We start from the raw sequence: 21,384 nt of genomic DNA, 5'->3' as shown, positions 1-21,384 counted from the left end.
GCCACTCCCAAGACAAGGCCACTGCTCAATGAAGTTTCTCCCCGGACAAGGCCGCTCCCAAGAAGAGGCTGTTCTGGACAAGACCATTTCCTGGATGAGGCCACTCCCAATGACGAAGAAGCAACAATGACAAGGAGGACAACCCAGATGACACAGACTCTGCTCCCCACGATGCTACTCTGACCAGGCTTCCACCCGGAGGAAGCCACCACTGCGGACAAGGCCACTTGTGGTTCGGGGTGGCGAGGCATTTTGCAGGGAGGCTGCTGGTGTCTAGGGGCCGTTGGCATCTAGGGCTGCTTACGCCTCCAGACTGCTGGCATCTAGGGGCTGCAGGTGTCAGGACCGACTGCTGGCCTCTAGCGTCTGTAGGCATCAGGACCGCAGGCGTCGAGGGACCGCTGACAACTGGACCCCAGATGACTCAGGACCACAGGCGTCGAGGGACCGCTGACAACTGGACCGCAGATGTCTCAGGACCGCAGGCATCGAGGGACCGCTGGCAACTGGACCGCAGATGTCTCAGGACCGCAGGCGTCGAGGGACCGCTGACAACTGGACCGCAGATGTCTCAGGACCGCAGGCGTCGAGGGACCGCTGACAACTGGACCGCAGACGACTGGACTGCTGAGCCGCCGGAGGCTGGAGGCTGCAGGCGATGGCTCGGGCCGCCGCCGGAGGCTGGAAGCTGCAGGCGGCGGTGCTCCGGGCCGCCGCCGGAGGATGGAAGCTGCAGGCGGTGGCGCTCGGGGCCGCCGCCGGAGGCTGCAGGCGGCGGCGCTCGGGGCCGCCGCCGGAGGATGGAAGCTGCAGGCGGCGGCGCTCGGGGCCGCCACCGGAGGCTGCACGCTGCAGGCGGCGGCTCAGCGCCGCTGCTGAGGCTGGGGGCTGCCCGCGGCAGCTCGAGGCCGCCGGAGGCTGGAGGCTGGACCGCCAAACGCGGTTATAGCTCTTACAAGAGCTGTTACAGCTCTTCTATACACCGTCGACTCCCCTGCTCTTCTGCGACTTCCACCGCTCTCCGCTCCACTTCACCGCTCTCCGCCGACTTCACCGCCTTCCTCGGACTTCCACCGCTCTCCGCCGACTTCACCGCTCTCCGCCGACTCCATCCCTCCTGTAGCAGCCGCTGCTCTCCTGCAGGAGCCCCGGCTCTCCTGCAGCAGCCCCCGGCCCTCCTGCAGGAGCCCCCGGCCCTCCTGCAGGAGCCCCCGGCTCTCCTGCAGGAGCCCCCCTTGGCAGCCTGGCAGAGCAACCTTTATGGGGGTGGTTGAGCCCCGCCCCTACACAGGTGGCCAATTGAATTTCAACCTTCCCAGTGGATATACATACGGCCTACTGATTGGATGACTCCACTCAGTCTGCCCCACCCTTACACTTGGATGCACAAAAACATCTCACACTCACCGTTTCAAAAACTGACCTTCTACTTATCCCACAACTTCCCTATTTCAGTTCATGGGAACTTCACTCCTCCAGGTGTTTGAGCCAAAAATCTAGGTGGCATCCTTGACTCTCCTCTCTCATCTCACATCCTTTCTATCAGGAAACCGTGTTATCTCTGCTTTGAAATGTATCCAGAAACGACCACATCTCTCCATCTCCACTCCCTGAATTCATTCACCATCCTCTTTGCTGGATTGCTGCAATTAGCTCCTCACTGACCTCCCTGCTTCTGCCCTGGCCTCGCCCATCCATTCTCCATGTAGCCAGCAGAGGAGCCCTTCAAAACAATAGTTAGATCTTGTCCTTCCTCTGCTCCAAAACCTTGCAATAGGTGGTCATATCACTGACAGAAACCGCCAAAGTCCTTACCCTGGCCCCCGTGACTTCTCACCTCTCTCCTTCTCACCGTCTCTCCTCCTCCCTTTTTTTTTTCATAAGAATGATCACTTTTCTAACATACTGCATGATTTACTTATTTACTTTATTATATATTGCCTGTCTCCCCAACACGCCCCCTCCAACTATATATTGTCTAAAAAAAACAACCTCACGTTAGTATATGTGCTGCCGAAGCGAGCACAACAACCTCACTTTAATTCTAGGGATATAGGTAGGCTTAAAGTGACAGGATGGAAAAAAAAATATTCCATGCAAATGAAAACCTAAAGACAGCAAGGGGTGGCCATACTCATAGCAGATAAAACAGACTTTCAGGGGGAAAAAAAGTCATAAGAAATAAAGAAGGTCATTATATAGTGACAAAAGAATCAAATCATCAGGCAGGTATGACAAAAATTAACCAAAAATAGATTTAAGACCTAACTATATGACTTAAAACTAGAAATTTCTAGTAGAGAAAAACATTATTTAACATTAAGAAAAAAAAAACTGCATCAAAGAAAACATCAACATGAAGAAAAGGCGACCTATGGAATGGGAGAAAATACTTGCAAGTCATGTATCTATAAAGGGTTAATATCTAGAACAGACAAGAAACCTCCACAAATGGTGGCTCAGTGGGTTAAGGCCTCTGCTTTCAGCTCAGGTCATGATCCCAGGGTCCTGGGTTCGAGCCCTGCATCGGGCTAACTGCTCAGCAGGGAGCCTGCTTCCTCCTCTCTCTCGGCCTGCCTCTCTGACTACTTGTGATCTCTGTCTGTCAAATAAATAAATAAAATCTTTAATAAATAAATAAATAAATAAATAAAAATAAAAAATGGGTGAGGACTTGAATAAACAAACACCTCTCTAAAGGAGACCTACAAATAGCCAACAAGCATATGAAAATAGATGGTCAGCCTCTCCAAGCAGAAATGCAAAATCAACACTGAAAAAAACAAAATTAAATTTAAAAATAAATAAAGTAATTAAAAGAAAAGAAATGCAAAATCAAGAGTCAGACGCTGGGGTGCCTGGTTGGATCCGTCAGTTAAGTTTCCAACTTTTTTTTTTAATCTTTTTATTTTTTCAGTGTTCCAAGATTCATTGTTTATGCACCACACCCAGTGCTCCATGCAGTGCCCTCCGTAATACCCACCACCAGGCTCACCTTTCCTTCTCCTAATGTCCTCCATGTTATTCCTTATGCTTCACAAGTAAGTGAAACCATAGGAAAATTGACTCTCTCTGCTTGACTAATTTCACTCAGCATAATCTCCTCCAGTTCTGTCCATGTTGATACAAAAGTTGGGTATTTATTTCAGCTTAGGTCATGATCTCAGGGACCTGAGATGGAGCCCTGCATAGGGCTACAGTGAGCATGGAACCTGCTTAAAATTCTCTCTCTCCCTCTCCCTCTGTGCCTCCCCCCTGCTTGGTGAGCTTGCTCTATCTATCTATCTATCTTAAAAAACAAAAACAAAAAAGGAACTCCTGGGTAGCTTAGACAGTTAAGCATCTGCCTTTGGCTCAGGCCATGATTCCAGGGTCCTGGGACTGAGTCCTGCAGGCTCCTTGCTCAGGAGGGAGCCTGCTTCTCCCTCTGTCTGCTGCTCCCCCTGCTTGTGCACTCTCTCTGTCAAATAAATAAATAAAATCTTTAAAAAAAAAAAAAAGAGTCAGGGGCACCTGGGTGACTCAGTCTTCCGCTCAGGTCATGATCTCAGAGTCCTGGAATTGAGCCCCACATCAGGCTCTCTGCTCAGCAAGGAGCTTCCTTCCCCCTCTCGCTCTGCCTGCCTCTCTGCCTACTTGTGATATCTCTCTCTCTCTCTCTCTCTCTGTCGAATAAGTAAATAAAATCATTAAAAAAAAAAAGAGTCAGACGCTTAACCAACTGGGCACCAGGGCACCCCATTCAGTCTTTAAGAAGAAGGCAATCCCATCACAGGCTACAATATGCATGAACCTCGAGGAAATCACACTAAGCAAAATAAAGCAGCCACAAATGGGCAAATACTATATGATTCCTTTTATATTAAGTATTCTAAAATAGTCAAAATCATAGAGACAGAAAGTGGAAAGATAGTTGCCAAGGGCTGAAGGGAGAAGGGAGGGGGAATTAGTGTTTGAGGAGTATAGAATTTCAGTTTTGCAAGATGAAAAAGTTCTAGTCATCTGTTGCACAACCACTTAAATACGCTTAACACTACTGAACTGTACACCTAAAAATGGTTAAGAAAGTAAACTTAATGTTATGGTTTGGGTTTTGTTTTTTACCACAATGCGAAAAAAAGAACACAAGTACACATACAAAGCTTTGAGATGAATGAAAGGAGCCAGACACCACCAGTCACTGTATGACTCTATTTATATGAAATTCAAGAACGAGCAAAACTGGTCTAATGGTAATAGAAATCAGATTGGTGGTTACCTATGAGGCCGGAGTTTTGAGCCTATTAACAACTGCAATTGAGGTAGGACCTGCCCTTGTGGTTCTCCTGATTCCAAGATGCCCTTCAGCAACAACCATTAGGAAACTTTAAAAAGAAATAAAGAATTATTCCTTATGAGACCTGGAAATCACACAGTAAACCTGGAGCCACACAGCAAGGTCACAGGAAGACAGTGAGTGTGCATGGGCATGGGGTTCTGTTTTTATTGGAGTCAAAGGTAGGGTGCTAAGGTTTCCTGGGCTCAGTCTTTATTGCTGAATTTTAAACAGGGTAGCAGAAATTTAAAGCTTGGGAAGAGAAAAAGGCAAGAGGACCAAATGGTCAGTTACAGAAATTAACCAAGATTTCTGAAACAAAGGAGCAGCCGCAGGTCAAGCCTGGCTCTTTATCCAGGCTGGGGGCTGTGCTGGTGTTCATTTGAGAAGTGGATGCCTCCTTGAAATGCATGCCTTGGCCATCAAAGCTTAAGTCAGGCACTTGCATTACAAAAAAGAAAAAAGGCAACAACTGTCAGTTGACAGCCCTCTTGGGGAACTTCCTGCGTGTAATCTAAAACTGGCCCCCTGAGACACTGCCTCCCACCCCCCCCCCCCCCCCCCCCCCCCGCTCCCGCCAGAGATCAAAGAAACAGGTCAGTCACTCCAGTCTGATAGACAGCAGTTTTATTTGTGTATTTATTTATTTATTTAGAGAGAACAAAAGGCGGGGGATGGGGCAGAGGGAGAGAGAATCTTAAGCAGGATCACCGTGCTAATCAAAAGGAACTTACATACAAGGTTTGTTTTGGGTGGCAGCAAGAGGAATGTATCCACCCCCTCCACTGCCAAAGCTTAACATTTCTATAGTGGCCTTAACTGGGTTCAGTCTTATATACCGTCCAAATGTTAACACCACATCACTATCTACAGGCCACGTCCCTGGAACAGCCTTTGGATGTGGGAAAGGCACATGAAGCCCCTGTTTGGAGGACAGGAGGAGATGTGGAGCTTCCTAGTCCATAGGTTCAACTAACAGGTCAGTGGGTGGTCACAGCTTTTCCATGACCTTCCCCAACATCTTGGAAAAACACACCCACTGTCCGCATGGATGGCTCACACCCCCACTGCACTGTCATTGGCCATGGACACAATGTCTGTGTCCCCCTCAACTTCTTATGTTGAAGCATACACGCCCCCTTCAGCATGATGGTGTTAGGAGGTGGAGCCTTTGGGACACGACAAGGTCATGAGGGGGGAGTCCTCAGGAATGGGATTAGTGCCCTTGTAAGATGAGGCAGGACACAGTTTGCTTCCCCCACGCAACTGTCGGGGCCTTACACAGAGACTGAATGTGAAGGAACAAGAAGGAACCTTCTCTGGCTCATGGTGGTGATTATACAGGTATATACAGTTACCAAAAGTCTAAAAATTCAGTGAGCCCCAGGTAATACTTGTGCACTTGCCTACAGTATTATGTGTGTCATACATCAGGAAAAAACCTTCAAACAACACCAACCAGCATGTCATGGGATTTGACATAAAACAGGAAAAGAAAACAAGAAAGGCCAACCAAGTCACAGGACAGGACACATTGCAAATAGCAGAAAGTCAGGTTCAAGGACCTCAGAGGCTTCAGTATTAATGAGTCTTTATATATGAAGATGGTATTTCCTCTCCGTGCTCGCCAACATTGGTATGGTCGATCTTTTTCATTTTAGTCATTCTCACAGGTGTGTAGAAATAGCTCATTGTGGTTTTATCTGTAAAGTCTGTACTGGTGTCACCTCTCTCATTCCTGATTAGTATTCTGAGTCTCTCTTTCTCTCTTTCCAGTATGGCTACAGGTTTATCAATTATAATGATCTTCTCAAAGATTTCATTTTTATTGACTTTTGTCTATTGTTTTTTGTTTTTTACTTTGTTGATTTTCATACAGATATTTGTGGCTTCCTTTCTTCTACTTACTTTGAATTTAATTTGCTCTTTTTTTCCTGTTTCTTCCCTTTTTTTTTCTTTTTTTTTAGAGATGAAAGCATGGGTGGTTGGGGAGGGGCAGAGTGAGAGGGACAGAGAAAAATCCCAAGCACGCCCCACACTGAGCAGAGAGTCTGATACAGGGCTCTACCCCCAGGACCCTGAGATCACGACCCAAGCCCAGATCAGGAGTTGGGCACCCAACCAATTAAGTCAACCAGGTGCCCCTCCCTGTTTCTTAAGATAATAAATATGATCATTTATTTAAGTCTTTTCTTCTTCCTTAATATAGTCATTAAATGCTATAAATTTCCTGACACATCCCACAAATTTTAATATTGTGTTTTCATTTTCATTTGGATAAAAATACCTTCTAATTTCCCTTTCATTCTGTCTTTAATGCATGTGTTATTGGAAAGTATGTTATTCAGCTTGTGAATAACTCAGGGTTTCCCAGGCATCTGTTACTGATCCTAATTTAATTACACTGTGGTTAAAGAGTATGCTTGAATTCTTCTTAACTTGTTGAGACCATTTTTATGACTCAGAATATGCTCCATGTTGGCAAATGTTCTCTGTGCACTTGAAAAGAACTGTATATCATCCTATTTGGGGGTCAGAGTGTTCGACAAATGTCAATTAGACTAAGTTAGTTGACAGTGCTTTTCAAGTCTTCTGTACTCTTTCTGACTTTCTGCCTACATGTTCTATCAACTGTGAAAAGAAGGATATTGATATCTCAAAGTATAGCTGTGGATTTCTCTGATTCCCCCTGCCATTCTACTGGGTTTTGTTTCATATACTTTGAAGTCCTATTATCTGGTGCACAAATGTTTGGGATTTGTAAGTCTTCTTGATTAATTTGCTACTTTATCATTATGAAATAACATTCTTTCTTCCTAGAGATAGTCTTTGCTCTGACGTCTACTTCACCTGATATTAAGATCTTCTGGGACTTCATCAAAATCAAAAGCTTCTGCACAGCAAAGGAAACAGTCAAAAAAACAAAGAGGCAACCCACGGAATGGGAAAAGATATTTGCAAATGACAGTACAGACAAAAGGTTGATATCCAGGATCTATAATGAACTCCTCAAACTCAACCCACACGAAACAGACAAACACATCAAAAAATGGGCAGAAGATATGAACAGACACTTCTCCAATCAAGACATACAAATGGCTATCAGACACATGAAAAAATGTCCATATCATTAGCCCTCAGGGAGATTCAAATTAAAACCACATTGAGATATCACCTTACACCAGTTAGAATGGCCAAAATTAACAAAACAGGAAACAACATGTGTTGGAGAGGATGTGGAGAAAGGGGAACCCTCTTCCACTGTTGGTGGGAATGCAAGTTGGTGCAGCCTCTTTGGAGAACAGTGTGGAGATTCCTCAAGAAATTAAAAATAGAGCTTCCCTATGACCCTGCAATTGCACTCCTGGGTATTTACCCCCAAAACACAGATGTCGTGAAAAGAAGGGCCATCTGTACCCCAATGTTTATAGCAGCAATGGCCACAGTCGCCAAACTATGGAAAGAACCAAGATGCCCTTCAACGGATGAATGGATAAGGAAGATGTGGTCCATATACACTATGGAGTATTATGCCTCCATCAGAAAGGATGAATACCCAACTTTTGTAGCAACATGGACGGGACTGGAAGAGATTATGCTGAGTGAAATAAGTCAAGCAGAGAGAGTCAATTATCATATGGTTTCACTTATTTGTGGAGCATAACAAATAGCATGGAGGACAAGGGGCGTTAGAGAGGAGTAGGGAGTTGGGGGAAATTGGAAGGGGAGGTGAACCATGAGAGACTATGGACTCTGAAAAACAATCTGAGGGGTTTGAAGTGGCAGGGGGGTGGGAGGTTGGGGTACCAGGTGGTGGGTATTATAGAGGGCACAGCTTGCATGGAGCACTGGGTGTGGTGAAAAAATAATGAATAATGTTTTTCTGAAAATAAATAAATTGAAAAAAAAAAAAGAAACCAAAAAAAAAAAAAACCAGAAAAAGATAGACTTTAAAAACAGCTTTCCTTTGATTAGTATTCATAGGCTATATCTTTTCCCATCATTTTCCTTTTAACATACATGAACCTTCAATATTTAAAGTGCTTTCTTGTAGGCAACAGATAGTTAGGTTTTACTTTTTTTAATCCAATCCAACAATCTCTCATTTTTACATGGTGTATTTAAACCATTTACATTTGAGATGACTTTTTACAAGATTAGGTTTAGATCGTATTACCTTCCTATTTGTCCTATTTGTCCTTTGTTCCCTTTTTTTCTTTTTCTGTCTTCTTTTGATTGACAAATATTTTTACAATGCTATTTTGTCTCCTTCATTGGCTTATTAGCTATAACTCTTCATTTTGTTGTTTAGTGGTTGCTTTAGGGTTTACAGTATTCGTCTATAATTTATCATCATCTACCTTTAAATGACAGCACACCATTAAGCGCACAGGATAGGAAACCTTCGAAGGGATTCTAGTGTCTCCCCCACTGCCCAGTCTTTATTCTACTGTTGTCAGAACTTTACTTAAACACATGTCAAAGCCTCACAATAGAATGTTATCTGTTTTTATCATGTCAGGGTCTTGCTGTTCAGCTTTGCTGGACGGAAACAGAGCACTTCTCTATGAGTACTCCCTTCTGTGTGTTCTACCCATTGCTCTGTCAATCATAAGGTATTCTAGTTTGGCTGGTGGGAACAGGCACTATTCTCAACCCTGTGCTGAGTGGAGGGCATCTTTCTGTGCTTGTGTGTGAGGTGCGGGGAAACGACCTGAGGCCAGGGAACAAACCACCAGAAAGGATTAGAGTGAACAGACCTGACTGGCTCACATCATGGTGTTTGAGGGCAGATGCTGCTGAACTTCTTGGAACAAAGAACTCCATAGACAAAAGCAATCCCTAAGACTGAACATGAGGTATGACTTAGTCACAACTGTGAGGCGGTTCCTGGGCTTCTAGCACAGGCCTAGCCAAGGACAGGCGGGAAAGGTTTTTAGAATTCCACATTCCCCTCCCCACATCCTCTTAGAAGGAAACATCTGCCTCACCTCCCTACTCCCCCACCTCACTTGCAACAGAGAAACACCATGATATCCTGCACACTTGTGTCTTGAGGTGGGATGGAATCATCCGTCTGATGGTCACATACATCAAGGGGAAAGTTGGGGCACAAAGCTGATGACCTACATTGAGCAGAACTTTAAGTCACCTGTTCTGAGTCCAGATCCTGTTCATGATGCCAACTGAATATATGGTCCCCTCATGTTTCCGCCCCCATCAGTTTTCTCATCTGGAAAATGGTGGTAACAAGAATAATACCTACCTCAGAGAGTTCTTGAGGGGAGCACCTGAGATGATGTTCATAACCCAGCTGTGAAAGAACTTGCATGGGAGGCCTCAGCCCTCTTTCTCGATGTCCATTTTGAGGTAAAACTCAGCAGTTCAACCCCCAAAGTGGTTGACCCCTGAAAATAAATATAATATTATATGTCAACTGTACTTCAAATTTTTAAAAAATGTTTTTAAAGTCATAGAACTGTATATAGTGCAATTTCTGGTATTTACTGTATGTAAATAATACTTCAATAAGGTAGTTTAAAAAAAATAGAGGGGTGCCTAGGTGGCTTAGTGGGTTGGGCCTCTGTCTTTGACTCAGGTTGTGGTCTCAGGGTCCTGGGATTGAGCCCCACATTGGGCTCTCTGCTCAGTGGGGAGCCTGCTTCCCCTCTCTCTCTGCCTGCCTCCCTGCCCACCTGTGATCTCTGCCTGTCAAATAAATAAATAAAATCTGGAAAAAAATGAATTCACGTGGCTGGAGGGGAGGCACCTAGGTAGCTCAGTTTGTAGAACATGTGACTCTTGGTCTCAGGGTTGTGAGTTCAAGCCCCATGTTGGACATAGAGATTACTTAAAAATAAGAAAATCCAAAAATTACAAATTTTGGAGGACAAGGGGAGATGGAGAGGAGAAGGGAGTTGAGGAAAATTGGAATGGGAGGTGAACCATGAGAGACTATGGACTCTGAAAAACAATCTGAGGGTTTTGAAGGGGCGGGGGGGTGGGAGGTTGGGGGAACCGGGTGGTGGGTATTAGAGAGAGCATGGATTGCATGGAGCACTGGGTGCGGTGCAAAAATAATGAATATTGTTACGTTGAAAAGAAATTAAAAAATTAACAAAAAACAAACAGACAAAAAAAGAAAATGTCATATAAGACAATATTCTCACTTGGGGAAAAAAAAAAAAAAGAAGTCACAGGAAGCAGGGAGGATGTTTACACTGAATATCACAGCACACTCATTTTGTGTGATATATTTGAGGGCTGAGAACAGGCGCTCCAGAAACAGACTGTCCCCTTCTTACTGGATGAACTGTTAGTTTGGGTGACCATAACAAAGGGCCACAGACTGTGGTTTGAACAACAGGAAAGCATTTTCTCTTCCTTCTGGAGGCTAGGAGTCTAGGTGAAGGTATCAGCTGGATTGGCAGCCATCTGCCATCTTCACTCTGTGCCTCCACACGGGCCTCCCTCTATGTGTATCTGTGTCCTCATCTCCTCTTCTTATAAGGACACCCATTATATCGGATTAGGGGTCCACCCTCATGCTCTCATTTTAACTGAATTGCCTCTTTAAAGACCCTGTCTGCCAAATGCAACCACATTCAAAGGTACTGGGGGTTAGGACTCCACCGTGAATTTGGCCATTCAGCCCATAAGTAGCGAACCTGGGAAACTTACCTAACCATCTGGGAGGATAGTAATATGGCTGCCCACATCACAGGAGCATTGGGAAGAATAAATGGCCATACATGTAAGGCTTGGCACATGGTGGGTACTTAAGTGCCATCTATAATTTTTATGTTCTTCATCTAATACCTCCGTTCTGTCTTTCCAGCCGACCTCCCCATCTTTTGCATTTTCCTCCCCTGACAATATCCCTCCAGCATCCCGATCAATTATTCCTGGTCAGCTAATGCCTAGATGGGGTCAAGCTCCCCTCTGAGGGCTCCAGGTCCTTCCTCCTCAGCACAAAGACTTTCTTCTTCTGTTGTAGGAGCAAAGGGAGTGAGTAGCAGGTGCTACAGCCCAAGGGCCCCATGCTGGTGGCAGAAGGTCCACTGTGGTGGACAGTGGATGGCTCCGACACTGATGACATCCTTAAATGGGTCAAGGTGAGCCTCAGCACTGGCAAGAGATCTGTAACTTCAAACATGGATGCTTTCCTGGGGTGACACCAGTGATCCAGCAGACACTGGAGCCACTTGGTTGTGACTGTTCCATCTCTATCCACAATGTCCCCAGCAAGCATGCTGGAAGCTACCACTGTGTGGGGGTTAGTGACTTGAGTGAGAAATCAGAAAAGGTCCCAGAGGAGGGCACCTCCATGCTTGTGAATGTTGAGTAGCAGGCTCTGCAGGTCCAAGCACCCGGTTCTGATCTGCATCCCTTTACCCACAGCCATGCTGTGCACACGAATCCCAGCAGCACATGAAATAAGTGTGTCGCACTCACATGTGTACAGGCAGCGGGAGGGGTTCTGCCCCACATGCCTCGTTCCAGGGCCATGTCTTTTTGCAGCTATCCAGAGTACATCTGTGTGATGGAGATGGCAGGAGCAAAGAGGACAAGTCCCAATACCCCAAGCATGTTTCTGGCTTCTAATCGCATCATGTCCACTAACAACCCATTGGCTAAAGCAAGTCACATAGCTAAGCTCAAAGTCAAGAGATCATGATATATAACCTTCTTCCCACCTCAAGACCCTGGCAAGAGTATGAATGCGCCATACCGCCAGGACAGTCAAGAACTAGGGCTGATAATTTCATCTACTGCACTCCCCACATTATCAGTCATGATATCTCTAAGTCCAGCAGCGGTGACCTGGGTACTCAAATCCTGGGTCTGCCATTCAATGAGAGTATGTTCTTAAATCGATCACTTCAATTCTATATAATTCAAGTGCTTAACTTGCAGAATAAGTGACATTCCTACACTGAAGGTCATTCGGGTGATGAACTAGAAGAATGGATGTTTGTGGAACTACCCTGTAGACTGCTGACAGGCAGAATACCTGTGGCAGGTGGCTGGGAGCAGGGGAAAAGGTGCATTTTAACTTGGTGCAAGCATGTCCGAAGGGCTTCATGGGCTCCTTCCAAGCTGAGACAGGAGCCTTCTCTTGGTCCTACAGTCATCTAGGTTTCCGATCTCAGGGGGATTTTCTGGGCCATCTCCACCACCAGACTGAGAACTTCCTCCTAGCAGGGTATCTGTTCCTCCTAGCAGGGTATCTGTGTGCCCTGCTGAGCTTCATTTTTCCAGATCTTAACATCAGCACATAAGAGGTACTGAGAACTTCTCTACTGAGTGAATCTACTTGAGAGTAATGGCAGGATACAGAGGAAGTCGCTGAGTTGAGAAATCAGGGAAGAGGGGAGAGAGGGAAGATATGAGGGAGGTCATGAGCGGACAGCGGAGGAAGAAACAGAATACAGCAAGGCCCCTCTCTTTGGCTTCAGGAGCCAGGGATCCAGACCCAGACCTCTGGATCATACAGCCCCAGGGGCTGGTATTAGCAACCACTAGAGACTCTGTATTTCTGAACAGCACAGTGCTTGGAGATAGTCCCTCAGAACCCATTAGGTGGTTTCGAGGGGCTGGCCTGAGCCGGGAGGCCATTTACAACTTTGAAGGTATCTTCCACCCCAACATGATAGCAGTCCAGGACTCCAGGAGGGATTTTAGCATTCTTCTGCAAGGTGCCTCCACTGAATTGGTAGGCAACTACTACTGTGTCAAGTTTCAGAGGAAACTCAATGGACAATACCTGTCTGGACAGGGCACCAAGCTGAGAGTAAAAGTGAGACAAATGGTTTAGGAGGCATCAGGGGTGAGGGGAAGGTGGTCCACAGGGAACTTTCTGTCACGTCCCAAATAAGCCAGCTGTTCTCAGCCTCCAACCTTTACACAAGCCATTTCCTCTGCCTGGAATTCCTTCTCCCTCTCTCTGGAGAACTCCTACTCGTCCTTCAAGGCCCAACACAAATAGCCCCTCCTCTGTGAAACCTTCTGTTTCTCCGAGACAGAGTTAATTTCTTGCCATGCTGGGCTCCACACAACTTTGTATATAGACCATCAATGATTTAACTTCCTCTCCTCACTGCCTTGCACTGTACTAGGTATTATAGATCCTGCAATGAATCAGACATTGTCCCTACCCCAGAGATGCTCCCACAGGTCTAACTATAGTCCCTCATAGTTGCAGGGTTTGACTTCTAGCCCCCAATCCCAGGCAGACTCATCTCGATGACCCCAAGTCATAGCATAGGGGCTCGGGAAGTGGCAGGACAGAAAAGAAATGGGAATGAGAGTCTGTCTCCCTTCTTTGCAGCAAACTGCACTTCTCCCCAAGAGACAGAATTCAGCATGAGCATGTAGACAGGATGTTTCTATCAGGTAAATGTACCTACCTGCTGTGAAGGTAACCAGTCCCCACAGACAAGGGCAGTCAAACATGGCTTGGCCGTGGGAAGGGAGCAGTCCGACTTCTAGGGTTACCTGCCACCAAGAAAATAGTCCCAGGACTTCTTCTCAGCTGCAGAACCAGGAAAACAGAGATCCATGTTGAAGCTCAGTCAAAGAAAGGACTCTCTAACAACCAGTGCTGGCTGTTCAGAGGGCAGTCTTACTTGAGAGGTAGTGAGCCCCCCGTAAGCCAGGGCAAGGATACAGCATGAAACTATATAACACAGCACTGGAGAACATGGCTTTGGAGACAAGCATTCTGGGTTGAGCCTCTTTCTAGCTGTGTGATTGTGGGCAGGTTGCCTCGCTCCTTAAGTAGTTGTTGTCCTGCTCTGCGTACTAGAGGGGAGAAAGGATAAGAATCAGAGAGCCTACCTCACAAGATTGTATGTAGATCTGATAAGATTTACACATGCCAAGTGCCCAGAACCATGCATGTCACATCACCTCTTAATAGTCAGGGGCACTTGGGACTGGGGTGAGGTTGGGGGTGAGACTTGGGGTGGCAGCCCCGGATGCTCCCTATTGCTCAGCCCTGTTCCTGCCATTCTTGGGAGCGAGACCACCTGGTCCCATCAATTCTCTGACATATATGTCCCTAAGCAAATCATATCCCCTCTCTAAGTCTGCCTCCTTATCTGTACCAATATATTATTATCCTACCTTGCAAGATAAGTTTAAGGATTATATTAGGCAATTAGGAAATGCTTAGCTCAAGGTCTGGGGGAGAGGAGTTGAGCAACCAATAAATGAACCCAGTTTTCTATGACTGTCGGAAGTCAGGAATGCTGTCAAGATGACTAAGCGTACAGGTAGGATAGCCCAATATCCTCTTCAGATCCAGGACAGAAGGAGGGGAGGTCTTAGATCTCCTCTCTCAGTGTAGAGAGAATGTGGCCCCGTGGTTTGTAGCAGCTGGGCCAGATTTCCCTGTGAGGACACTGAGGTCTGGACTATTGGGGCTTCACCCAGGCTCCTTCCTAAGCTCTCCCTTGTGTCCTCCAGACCTCCTGTCTATGCTCACAGTTTGATCCTGCAGCTGAAGACAGTGATCTTGGCTGCACTCCTGCTGGCCCTGGCTGCCTGCCGGAGGAGGCCCCGGCAAGAAGACATCAAGACCCCAGGCCCAGAGCCCCCCTTTAGCATGGGGCGTGGGCCATGGGTGAGAGGTCAGCCCCAGAGTGGCTCCTCTGAGTCAGGAGAGAGGCCAGAGCTCCCCAGCCATTTCTCTGCCTCTGATCTCAACCTCTAGATGTTCCCCAGGTCTCGTGCCAAGTGCCAGGATCTCTACATCTGGTTTCCACTCACCGGGTGAAATTCTCCACTGGGCACTGCTTGGGCTCCCTTCTGGTGTGCATGTCTCCTTTTGCAGCCCATGCAAGCCCTCCTTGTCCTTCAGGGCTTTGCCTGGCTCTCTTCTCAGGGCCCTTGTTCCTGCTACAACCCCTTCTGGAGTGGCTGCTCCCATCATCCCCTCTCCACATTTTCTCATGCTGCAAGATCCAACCCAGAGACTTTCTGGAAGTTTTTCCTAAGCATCTCTGATCTTGCAGAGCCAGACTGCCCAGGTCCCTCCACTTACATCCTTCTCTTTTCATTTCCCGCCTTCTTTCCTTCCCCACCATGGCTGGCTTGGGTGGCTATAACAGTTAAACACAGGTTTGGCAACTTTTACAAAACTCTTAAGTCACAGTGGCTTAAGCCAGAAGAAAATTGATTTCTCTAGTAATAACCAAGCATAGGCAGGCCAGGCAATAGTGGATTCCTTCCTCTTGTGGCTACCAGGTCCACATCCCAGGCAGCAAGTCTAGGGAGGAAGGCAGGAAAGAAGAGTAGGACCCTCCCCTTCAAGGGCACAGCTGAGAACTTGCCCACATCACCTCTAATTGGCTGGAATGTGGTCACATGGTCACAACTAGCTGCAGGGAGGGTTGGGAAATGTAGTCTTTATTCTGGCAGCCCTGTGCCCAGCTGTCATTCTTCACTAAAGGAACCAAAGACCAAATGTCAGTAGATAACCAGTAATGTCTACTTCAGTGGCCAGAGACAGCTGCTTCCTTGCTCTGAGTTCAATTCCCAGCTGAAAAAGCAAATCTTTGTACCACCACCTGTCATAGGGAGTATAAGTGAGAACAGGAGTGCTCAAGAAGAGGATGTTTTCTCCCCAGTGTACATTTGGCAATATCTAGAGACACTTTTGGTTGTCACAGTTTTGGGGTTGTCACAACTTGGGGGTTGTCACAACTGGTTCTCACCATTTAGTGAGTAGAGGTCAGGGATGTTGCTAGACATCCTAAAATGCCAGGGCAGCCCGCACAACAAAGAGTTGTCTGGTCCAAAGCATCAGCAGCACCGAGGCCAAGAAGCCAGGTGGAAGTGTGACATGCCTGGTTCACAATCCCAAAGTCCCCACTCCCTCCCTGTGTGCCCCTAGTGACTAGTCAGTCGCTTCACATCTTGGACCCTGATGGATAATAATGCAGACACAGATCATAATGTGAACTTCTCTGCATTGTCTAAGAACTAATTTGATTCATTTATTGTGGGCTTCATATGTGCTGTGTGCACCATGTACATTCAGTATCTGTGAGCTCCCTTTTTGCTTTCCATATGATCATTTACTAGCACCTGCTCTGTGGGGAACTGCATTAGCCTTGCTGTTTTTCATGACAACAGTAAAAACAGCTTGCAAAACCTCAGCCAAGGGGGACAGTAGTTTAGCCTGAGAATTGCCTAAAGCATTGAATGGCCATCAGAATGATAGCCTCCTGCCAGAAGATATCCACGCTGTAATATCTGGAACCTGTGACCAGGACCTCACATGGCATAAAGGGACTTTGCGGCTGGAATTAAAGACCTTGAGATGGGAGTGGGTCCCGGATTATCCAGGTGGGCTCAAAATGCAGTCAAGAGTATCCTGATAAAGAAGAGACAGGAAGGAGATTTGACACGGAGGAGAAGACAGCAACATGACCACAGAGGCAGAGATGGGAGTGATGTGACCACAAGTTGAAAAAAGCCAGAAGCTCCCAGAAGCTGGAAGAAGCCAGAACAGCTTCTCCACAGAGCCTCTGGAGGGAGCAGGGCCCCCTGACACCTTGACTCCTGCCCGATGATACTGATTTCAGACTTTTTGTCTTGGGAACGATGAGACAATAAGTTTCTGCTGCTCTAAAGCATGAGGTTTGTGGTCGTTTGTCACAGCAGCACCAGGAAATGAACAGCAAGGAAGGAAACATGGAACCAAGCCTCTGGAAGAACTGTTTTGCCCCCCAAACCTCCTGGACTTTGCAGGGCTTTGCACAATCCAGTCCCTGCAAACTAACCCCCTCCCCAATTACATATCCCATTACCACCCCGTAAACTGACTCTGCCCTGACACCCACCTGGCCATTGGCCACACCACATTCCTTAACTCATCCAAGTATCCCTGCTCAACTGTGTCCTTCATGAGGGCTCCCAGACGGTTCCGTCCACCATGACATCTCCATCCCTCTCATTGCCCTCACGCATCGGACGTGCTCTTCCCGGCATTCGCTGCTGCCTGAAATAAACATGGGTCTATTTCCTTCATGAAGGCCAGTTGTCTCCTCCAGAATTTGAGCTTACTGAGGGCAGGGGCCTCACTTTTCACCATTCATAAAAAGTCATAAAAACCCAGTCATAAAAAGTAGTTGAAGGCAGAAAATAAGCCAGGCACTAATTAGTATGCTGAGAATTAAAGAGAAAAGTCTGTTCTCTCAGGGCATCCCTACTACTGGGGGAAGACAGACTATGAGCCAGTAAATATAGATAAGTAACATGTCACATGGTGGTGGGTGCAAAAGGAATAATAAGGCAGAATTTGGGGTGGGGAGGGTGCTTGCCAGAGCAAGGGAGAAGAGATACGTTTTATTTAGAGAGGACAGGAGGGTCCTTACAGGTAAAGTGACATTTGAGCAGAGACCTGAATGGAGTGAATAGAGAGACTTGTAGCTTTGGGGGTGGGGTAGTATAATAGGCAAAATGAACAGCAAATGCAAAGGCCCTGAGGAGTATGTCTGGCATGGCACAGGAAGTGTCAGTACCAAGCAGGTGCTTGGCACATGTTAGACCCCTATAGGGGGTGTAGACGGTAGAGATAAAATCCACAATCTTGGGAATCTACTCAATTCCTGTTCTCTATTCATCTCTTGGGTGAGTTCTCTCCAAGTGTCTTGGTTTTCTTATCCATAAACTAATATCATTTCCCTTCTTAGGTCATTTTGAGGCTGAAATGCATTGGTGCATGTAAGACATTAACTGTGCCAGCCTCAGTGGGTGTGCGGGTGGGAGCAGACCCCAGAAGAGGTGGAGAAGGTCCTGGCAGATAAAATGAACCATGGGTAACTCAGGGAACCTTGGTGGGCACTCAGGAAAACCTGCCATTGACAGACTGAAAGAGTGGGGGAGGAACTGGAATCGGAGCTGCTCACTCCAGCCCCTCCCCTGCTTTAAGGCCCAGAGCCCTGCACAGGCAAGGTGACCCACCAAAGACAGAGAAGGGGGTGGGCCCTGGGCCACAGCTCCTAACACAGGCTCATCCTGTTTGAGTCTCAGGATCTAGACCTCTGGGGGTCAGTTGATGTCCTCCAAGTCTCTCTGAATCAGAGCACCTGTTTCTTCCCACCTGTTCTTCTGTTTTCTCCTTTCCTGTTCCACTTCTTTCTCTCCTTCCTTCCCCACCAATGGTTCTTGCCCTCTCCTCCATCTTCCCTGAAAAACCATGTCGAACCTGCCCAGGCTTGGCCTCTGTGGCAGCTCCTAATGAGAGAGATCGGTCTGTTCACATTGCTCTGCTAGGGCCTCCAAGGCCCCCCACTTGCTCCTGCAGAGAAGGCCTGGAGCCAGAGGAAGGGGAGGGATAGACAGAGGCTTCCTGCATCCCACCACCCTGACGGTGGCAGCCTTGAGGGTTCTGTGTTGGAGTGGGGCAAGAGGGGGTACCAGGTCTGATCAAGTATACCCCACTATGACCCATAAAACACATACAGCTCAGAGTGTATCTGGGTCACTGGGCCGGGAGTGGGGCAGTGGGGGGTGGGGGGTGCCAGGCCTAAGGCAAGCACGATATTACACATTTTTAACCATCTAGATGGTGCTATATAATGGCACTTTATCCCACATGTCATTCCCTGCCTTGTTCTTTGACTCAACATTCGAGATTTCTCCAGGTTGATTACCTGTAACTCTAAGTCATGCATCTTCATGGCCATATGGCAACCCCCCTGTAGGAATCCATCACATTTGTGATTCTCTTGATGCTGGAGACCTGACTTGCTCCATTCTCTCACTATCGCCCACAGAAACAATGTCATCGTGTCTCCTGGTGTGTGCATGCCAGCATTTACGTGGGGTGAACACCCACAAGTGGAGTTGGCGGGGATCTAGGTTTCGTGATTCTTACACTCCACTAGGGTTGCCAAGTTGTGTTCTGATGCCTTAGCATCACAAAGGAAGGTCCCTCCACCCACATGTTTTTCCAGGACCTCACAGAGCTGAAAACCCACTTTTAATAACCCAAACTTAGACCCTAACTCATTTGACATATGAACTAAACATACTTTTTTGCATGGTTTAAAGATATACCAAGTTTCCCAGGAATGAAACTACTGTCACCAGAGGGAAGACTGAACTTTGTGTTGCTCACAACTTAACAAGGTTTTTTTTTTCCTTACCATTTTGAAAAACTATGTCACCCACAGCAACACACTTATAATATTTTAATCATGCATCAAACAGCCCCGTACAGGGGCGCCTGTACAGGTGTCCAACTCTTCATCTCAGCTCAGGTATTGATCTCAGGGTTTGTGAGTTCAAGTCCTACGTTAGGCTCCACACTGGGTGTGGAACGTTCTTAAACAAACAAACAAACAAAAAACATCCCTGTACATAGAAGCAAGCCCCTAAATGGGTCATTTTGTCTTGCATTATATTTATCCCTGAGAATTGAAATACAGATCATTTTACTCCAAATTATTTCTCCAGTTAGGGCACGATGCTGATTTTTTTCAACATGTGTAGGTCAGTTTTATTTTATCTGAATTCCATTTAAGGTAGCAAAGCGGTGATAGAAGTATTTTTTATGAAAAAGGGGATGTGGGTCTGAGGAGGCTGTGAACACTGGACTGGCCCAGCTTCCACCCCTCCCTCCTTGTTTAAAGGCAGGCCCTGAGGCCCAGAGATGGCAGAGGCCCGCCCTCACCACCCAGCTTGTCCCTGTGACCCCAGCCTGCATCCACGATGAACACTGAGGGCAGTGTCTCTGCAGTGTTTCTGCCTTCACTTGGGGAAGGCCTGTTTATGGGTCGGAGGACTTAGGCCATTTCTCCCCACCGCGAAGGCACCTGTTTTATGGAAAAGGACAAGTTTTGTTTATTGAAATTGGATCACATCCCAGAGTCAGCTCACCACTCATCAGGGGGCCAGGTACCTGCCCTGTATCCTTGTCCTCAGATTGTGACCTTGAATTTCTCATCTGGCTGCTCAGATACTTGGTCTCATTCATTCACTCCTTCATTAATTCAGCAAAAGATCATTAGGTGAATATTTTATATCAGTGACTGCAGGTTCCAGGAGATAAAATGACAACTAACATTTGCAGAGGGCTTAGTAAGTGTCAAGTATAACTCTGAACAGTTCGCACTGGATCCTCACACCTCCCTCTGAAGTACTATAAGGGGCTCCGTTTACTCATCAGGACACTGAGGCTAAAGGTAATCGGTTTCATGTTTGGGTTTCAACCCCAGGCTGAGTCCAGAGTGAGTGCTGATAAACCATATTGTGCCGGAGACAGCCACAGCCTCTGCTGTCACGGGAATGGTGGCCCTTGGGGAAGGATGACACTTAATATGGCGTCACAGGGCATGCACAGGATATCTGATGGAGAGCTCAGGGATGCAGAAAGGCCTCCTTGAAGAAGGAATACCTAAACTGAAGGGAGGGGATGTGCAGAAGCTGATAAAGGGAAGAGGAAGAGAAGAGAATCCCAGGCAGGATGGCAGGAGACAAGAGGACAAAGAAGCTGAGGACCTAAAAGACGGGATTGGGTCTCAGAAGGTGCCCTTGGAGCAGGAGCCTGAAGAAAGCCGGGGAACGCCTTGCCCACTGGTAAAGAAAAAGGGAAGTGCCGCCTCTGGCAAGGCTCTGATGCAAATGCACGCTTGGCAACAAGTAGGGAGGAGCAGAGGAATTTAGGGAAGCCTAGGAGATGAGATGGAGGGGCGGGCATATTTCACACTGGTCTTGCCGGCTAGGAGATTCTGTCTGCTACGGGGGTTAGTGTTGAGAGCAGAGGAGGGACCTGTAGTTCGAGGTCTATTTTCTACCCTAGAATGTGAACAAGAGGGCTAGGAATTCGTTTTGCTCTTTGCCTGTCCCCATCCCTGAAGAGCACCAGGTTCTTTGATCGCATTCAGTAAATCTGTGAACAAGGAAGTGAATGGACGAATAAATAAATGAATGAAATGAAGGACTGAGTCAATGAATAATTACGTATCTGACTCCTCCAGAGATCCTTCATCCCACAGGTGCCAGGAAGACCGGCTCCGCCTCTCCACCGCCCGGCTTCCACCCCCGCCCTTAGG

At 47.0% G+C, this 21,384-nt stretch overlaps 1 protein-coding gene across 1 annotated transcript; it reads left to right on the top strand.

Moving 5' to 3' along the window:
- The first annotated feature begins 9,169 nt into the window (after window positions 1–9,169).
- SIRPB2 (signal regulatory protein beta 2) lies at window positions 9,170–15,095 on the top strand. Its single transcript, XM_044262197.1, is given in 6 exon segments — window positions 9,170–9,174; window positions 11,313–11,434; window positions 11,437–11,653; window positions 12,773–13,115; window positions 14,766–14,942; window positions 15,033–15,095. Coding segments are annotated over 6 exon segments (927 nt in total).
- The last annotated feature ends 6,289 nt before the right edge of the window (window positions 15,096–21,384 follow it).

This window comes from Neovison vison, chromosome 8 (assembly GCF_020171115.1).
Source record: "Neovison vison isolate M4711 chromosome 8, ASM_NN_V1, whole genome shotgun sequence".
NCBI lineage: Eukaryota > Metazoa > Chordata > Mammalia > Carnivora > Mustelidae > Neogale > Neogale vison.
Note: the sequence above shows the minus strand (reverse complement) of the source record. Positions and strands in the feature narration are given on the sequence as shown.